Raw genomic sequence first — 6,046 nt, forward strand, 5'->3', positions numbered from 1 at the left:
CGGAGCGGCCCGACCCCGGGGCCCTGGATGGTGCCGGACTCCAGGGTTCCCGGCCCTTTCTGGGTTCCAAGCATTCCCACAGGATGAAGCGCGAACTCGGCTGTCCGAAGGCCTCAGCTCGAGATAGGGGTTCGCCCTGTGGCGGTGTCGCTTGCTTAGGAGTCAAACTGGGCAAGGGTGGGGAGTCGCAGGGGTGCTCGGCGCCTTTCCAGGGCGCATCGCTCGCGGGCACAGGCCTCCCCGTCAGCCTCCCGGCGCGGAAGTCGGGGTCTCGGCCCCCAGAGAGCCTCGCACCACCCGAGGCCAGACTTGGGGACAGGGATGGGGGCGGGGAGGGGTCCGGCGGGGCGCGGGTTTTTGATTCTCGGGATCGAACTCAGGACGTAGTGCTTGCGAGGCAGGCAGCGGCACCAAGGTGTCAGTCGGGGCGTCTCTTTCCTCTAAAGTACTCAGGGCCCAGTGATCCTGCGGAGGAGTCCAAGGGGACTTCACACGCGCCACCAACATGCCCAACTTCTCTGGCAACTGGAAGATCATTCGGTCGGAAAACTTTGAGGACTTGCTCAAAGTGCTGGGTAAGGAGGGGTTCGAGAGCCGCCAGGGGTAAGGGGGCGCTGGATCCTTGAGGGCGGGGAAGGGAGTCCAGGCACCAAGCCTGGGGCTCCCCCATCCTCGGAAAAGGGACAGACGGACGCCCTGACCCGGCTTCCCCGGAGGGTCGCCCACCCGTGCCAGCTCCGGCGATGACTCAGCCTGTGAATCAAGCAGAAACCAGAAGCACGAGGTTGGTCTCGGGAGGGGCTCGGCCACGGGCCTGCACCCCCGGACCGGGCACCTGTGCCCCGCAATGGAGAAGCTGCGGGCTGGGAAAGCAGTGAAGCTGGTGGCCAGGCGGGGAGGCTGGGTCCTTCCCCGGCCAGCTCTCCGAGACATTCCGGTCTCCCGCCCGCGCCCCTTCCAGTAACCCAATCTCGGGCAGGTTCAACCCGGCTCCGCCCACCAGGTGATCCGGCGCCCCAGCTCTGCGACCCCTCCTTCCCCCTTCTGCGCTTTCCTCTCGGTTCTCGGCGCCCCACCCCACCCCCATCTGTGAGACAAATATTTTCCTACAGCAAGCAGCTCCAGAGCCCTAAAATCGCTCGGGATAATTATCACTTTCTTGGATTTCAACAAATGGCTTTGTGTGAAACCCCAATCCCCATTTCCAAAAGCCCGGGGCTCCACCCCCTTTCCAGGCCTAAACCGGCTGCTGCAGTGGGGTGTGCTAGTCAAAGGTGGGGGAAGCTGGATCCACCCCAGATTCCCTCCCCAAATTTCCCGCTGCTCCTCCGGGAAACCGTGGGGTGGGATGGAGTAGGAGTCTGGAAAGTGGAGAGAGCCAGGACCCAGCAGGTGGGAAGAGGCCTGCCCAGCCAGCCGAGGGTAGCTGCTCTGCTCCTTCGGTGTCCTCTCCGGTCCTTTTTATTTATTTTTTAATCCTGAGACAGAGTCTCAATGAATCGCCCAGTCCATCCTCATCTCACCCTCGCAGAGTGGTGGGATCACAGCTGTTTCTCACTGGGCCTGGCCCTGTGCCAGTTTCTCTTGCTGAAGTTTATTTGGGGTTTTTTTTCGGGGGGTGATACCGGGGATCGAACTCGGGTCCTTGTGCTCGCAAGGCAGGCCACCGAACCGCTGAGCTAAATCCCCAGCCCTTTGCTGAGGTTTAGACCGAGGACAGAGGCTTCCCTCAGAAACTCTAGATGCCACTTCTTTCCCATCTGCTCCGGATCCTGGTCCTTCTCCCCTGGAGGAGGCCAGCCCCACTGGAGAATAAGGCTAAAGCCCAGCCCTGATGTCTGTTCAGGTTGTTTGTCCTCCCTGCGGGGTCTCTCGGAGCCACGTGCCCTTCCCGGGCCCTGTGGGGCGCAGATTGGAAACAGATCCTTTGGACAAACACTGCGCGAGCAGCCCAGGCTGGCGCTGTAGAGCACTGCTTGCTCTGACCTTTCCCCTTCTCTGGCCCCTCAGACTCTTCCTTCTCCTGGTGAGGGGTGCTCAGGTATTTGGGGGCTGTCTGGCCATATGGCCCCCAGAGCAGGTCCTGCTATTGTTACAGGAAGATGGGTGTCAGGGAGGCGGGTTTCCAGGTGGGCTCCTTGACCAGAAGAGGAAGTAGGATTTGTCTTCTCTACCAAGTTGACTGAAACTTAGCATAAGCAGCAGAGAGAAGTGGGCTGCAAACTAGTTGTGGTGTTGTAATCACAGCAATGTGGGAGGCTGAGGCAGGGGGGTGTCAAGCTCAAACCCAGCTGGAGCAATTTAGTGACTGAGACCTTGTCTTTAAAATTTTAAATACGAAAGTGCTGGGGGTTTAGCCACCTGCCTTGCAAGCACAAGGTCCTGAGTTCAATCCCTGGTACCAGAAATAAATCTTAAAAATGTATATTTTTTAAAGGTTGCAGATATAGCTCAATACAAGCTCTGGATTAAAAAATCCCCTGGACAAAAAAGAGGAGGAGGAGGAAAGGGAGGAGAACAGAGGAACTCTAGGGTTCCCAAGGGGCAGGGCTTCCTCACCGTTCCCTTCTGTTTGCAATAGGGTGGGTCAGCCTTGGTGCTGAATGAAAGACAATGTTTCCCTAGGAACCCAAGTCTGGAGGAGGAGCCAGGGTTTGGCCAGCACTGTTTGTTGCCCCCATCACATCCTGAAGGGCTCTGCTCTACACCACAAGGCAGGCTGCGTGGGCTGGAGTGCCCAGGTGTCCCCCACTGCCCCCCAGAGGGCTCATCTGGGAGTGGATCCCAGAGACACAGAGGCTGAGTCCACACAGGCAGAGGCACAGGGCCTGCCTGCTCATGAGACGCATGGGATCCTAGGAAGGGGTCCCAGCAGGTTGGGAGGACAGTGTTCCTTTCTGTCCCCTTTTCTTGGGGCAGGAGGGAGTTGAAGAAACTATTCCTTCCATGTTACAGTGGAGAGATGTGAGGCTCAGAGAATTTAAGCCAAGCTCAGCCTGCCAGCCTCCCAGCCAGCAGGGGGCAGAGCCAGGAGGGAACCCCAAACCCTACTCCAGAGCCTCACTCAGCCTCCAGGCAGCTGGCCATTCTCTCCCTTTTGCTGATAGTCTCTGCCCCTTATTTGGTGGAGGGGCAGAAGTTGGGGAAATGAAGACCTGCCTAGAACCATACAGGGTGGGTAGCTGGGGCACAGGGAGGTGACCCCACTTCTTGGGTGCCTTCCCTTTAACACTCAGCCCCAGGGACTCCGGTGAACACACCTAAAGACAAGGTCTCCAGCCAGGGTGGACAGAGCCAGTGAGTGCAGCAGGGTGCATGCTGGGAGGGGGCTATGGAGCTGCCCCTGAGGATTCCGGGAGCGAAGAGCTGGGACTCTGGAGCCCAGTCCAGGCCTGCTGCCTCAACACAGCAGGACTCCTTGATGGCTCTGCCCTGGCGGGCTCTTGGCAGGCGGGGTGAGCAGTCACCCTTCCCCTCTTCCTGCAGGTGTGAACATGATGCTGAGGAAGATCGCTGTGGCTGCTGCGTCCAAGCCAGCAGTGGAGATCAAACAGGAAGGAGACACTTTCTACATCAAAACCTCCACCACGGTGCGCACCACGGAGATCAACTTCAAGGTCGGTGAGGAGTTTGAGGAACAGACCGTGGATGGGAGACCCTGTAAGGTGCGTGCCAGGAAGGGCCCAGAGGTCATGAATGCACTGCCAGGCTTTCCTAGGTGCTCCCTCCTCATTCCCATGGAGAATCCTTGGGAAGGGGCAGGTCCCGGGGGAATCTGTCCCTTACCCCTTCACGGCACCGCTCTGCCATGGGCCCAGCTCACTTGGCCACCCGTCCCTCGCAGAGCCTGGTGAAATGGGAGAGTGAGAACAAAATGGTCTGCGAGCAGAGGCTTCTGAAGGGAGAGGGCCCCAAGACCTCCTGGACCAGAGAGCTGACCAACGATGGAGAGTTGATCTTGGTGAGTCTCACTTCTTCCCAGCTCAGAGCGAACCCGGGGCTACCTCCGGACTCGGGAGACTCCAGGAAGCAAGAGGTTCTCCAGCTGGTCTCTGCACCCCGAGATGGCTGCAGGGTGGCTGGAAACACTCTCTCTCCTGTGGAGCTGCAGCTGCAGCTCTCCAGGGGTGTCCCAGCCTGGGAGCAGCTCCTCCCTGCCTGTTGGTCCTGATCCATCAGGCAGCTTTGGGCCTAGGGCCAAGCAGAGTACCTCCATTTGGCCCCTCTCCAAAGCCACAGGAACCCAGGGTAACAATGACCTTGTCTTTCCAGACCATGACAGCAGATGACGTAGTGTGCACCAGGGTCTACATCCGAGAGTGAGGGAGGAGCCGAGCCTGCCTGCCGCTGCCTTTGCTCCCGCTTCTCCTTTCACACCTCCTAGGCTAGCTCTCCCCTGCCCCATCACTTCTGAGGGTTGCCGGACACCTCCTGCAGGGTCTTTGTCCCCTCCTCCTCCCTCTGTGCCAACAAAGAGTGGTGTAGTGTAGGAGCCCAGGTCCCCTGCCGGCACCCCTCCCCGCTCCCCCGAGCCAGCAGTCCCAGCCCGGGACCAGCCCCAGCAGAACCTCTTTCCGCAAAGGGACCCGAGGCCTGGTGAGAAAGACTGGCCCCCTGGCTCCCACTTTTCATCCCTGTAGATTTTGCAGTTTAGGATATTTATTGGTTAATTTTATTAAAATGTTTTAAAAATTAAAACCTGTTTCTGGCTCATTGGCAGGGGTGGATAAATCACCTGAGCTTGGCCTGAGTGAAATTCCTGTTGCCCCTCTAATGAATCCACCAGTGAGGCTCCACAGCATCTCCTCCTGCACCTCAGTCCCCCGTGCAGGGGTCAGGGCCGGCAGGGCCACCTCCTCCTCCTGAGCTCGCAGCCGTGCACTGGGTGTGACGGAGACGCGCACCCTCCCCCTTGGTGTCCGGTGGTGACTCAGCCTGTCCTCCTCCAGTGACCCCTCTCTCCTCACCCTCCGTCCAGGGTCACCTCCAGACCTAGCCTGGGCCTCCTACGTGGCACTGCATGAGCTCGCCATCCACACCCACAAGCCAGGCCAGGTCTCTCGGCAAGAGGTCCTGTGCTGCCTGTCAGCCCTGTCTGGGACAAGCCTGTCTCTGCCACTGCTCCTCAGTCTCCCACGCACCCTCTCTGCCCCTGGCTTCCAGACCTCGCAGGCCCCTAGGGTCCTCAGCCACCCTCCCCTGAGCTGCACACTTGTCTTCCAAAGTCCATGGAGCAGTCACTCTCCCTGCCCAGCGCCCCTGGTCCTGCCCTCTCTCCCCACAGCACGCCAGAGTGAGGGGCACAGGTGTGGTAGTAGCCGGGGTCTGGACCCTGGTTCTGCCATTTCTGGTCACTGGTTGAGTGGCCTTGGCTCTATTACTTGGCATCTTCTAATTTTGTGTGTTTTTGAAACACACAATACTGTAAGAGAATGGTTCAGATGCTAGGAAGTTCTAGCTGGGCCTGGATCCACGTGTGGCTGCATCCAGAGCCTCTTAGACAGTTACCAACCTCCTTGTCCCTACAGTTGTTTCTTTTGTGCATTGGCTATGTTCATTCTGTCACATGCTTTCCATAGTATGGGGTATCAGCTTCAGATGCCACAAATTTACAAAGTAAAAGCTTAACTTCCAAAAAGAAGAGTGATTCTCTTCCTATCTTCAACATACCAAGACTCAGCTAAGGTTACATGACAATGGTCACATGACTGTCCCTGACAAGGGAGCCAAGGGTGACCAGGCCTGTGCCGCATGGACAAAGAGCGGGAAAGCTACTGCGATGATGCCTCCAAAATCCAAGGGATAGGAAGGAACAAATTCCCAATGAGGAAGTTCCCTGAGTCTCAGGTTTTTGATCCATGAATAACAGTTGTAAATAACATCTCACAAAGCTATTGTAAGAATAAAGTAAACACATAGCACTTAGCAATAGGGAGCCCTCAAAAAAAGATTCTAGGGCTGGGAATTTAGCTCAGTGGCTCTGTGTCTGCCTTGCAAGCACAAGGTCCCAAATTTGATCCCCAGTACCAAAAAAAAAAAAAAAAAA

The 6,046-nt window shown here is 57.6% G+C and overlaps 1 protein-coding gene across 1 annotated transcript; it reads left to right on the forward strand.

Annotated features, from left to right (window-relative positions):
- Positions 1-420: 420 nt before the first annotated feature.
- On the forward strand, positions 421-4,667 carry Crabp2 (cellular retinoic acid binding protein 2). Its single transcript, XM_010643790.2, has 4 exons — positions 421-575; positions 3,487-3,665; positions 3,845-3,961; positions 4,273-4,667. The coding sequence occupies exons 1-4, from the start codon at positions 506-508 to the stop codon at positions 4,321-4,323; spliced, it is 417 nt and encodes a 138-aa protein (XP_010642092.1). The 5' UTR covers positions 421-505; the 3' UTR covers positions 4,324-4,667.
- Positions 4,668-6,046: the final 1,379 nt, after the last annotated feature.

Source organism: Fukomys damarensis, unplaced genomic scaffold (assembly GCF_012274545.1).
Source record: "Fukomys damarensis isolate Sample0158 unplaced genomic scaffold, DMR_v1.0_HiC HiC_scaffold_33, whole genome shotgun sequence".
Classification (NCBI taxonomy): Eukaryota; Metazoa; Chordata; class Mammalia; order Rodentia; family Bathyergidae; genus Fukomys; species Fukomys damarensis.

Bases quoted from the DNA above. Each gene is read 5' to 3' on its own strand.
- Crabp2 (XM_010643790.2), top strand. From the start codon at position 506: ATGCCCAACTTCTCTGGCAACTGGAAGATCATTCGGTCGGAAAACTTT. The intron at 576-3,486 runs GTAAGGAGGGGT...CTCTTCCTGCAG, and splicing joins GGACTTGCTCAAAGTGCTGG to GTGTGAACATGATGCTGAGG. The intron at 3,666-3,844 runs GTGCGTGCCAGG...CGTCCCTCGCAG, and splicing joins TGGATGGGAGACCCTGTAAG to AGCCTGGTGAAATGGGAGAG.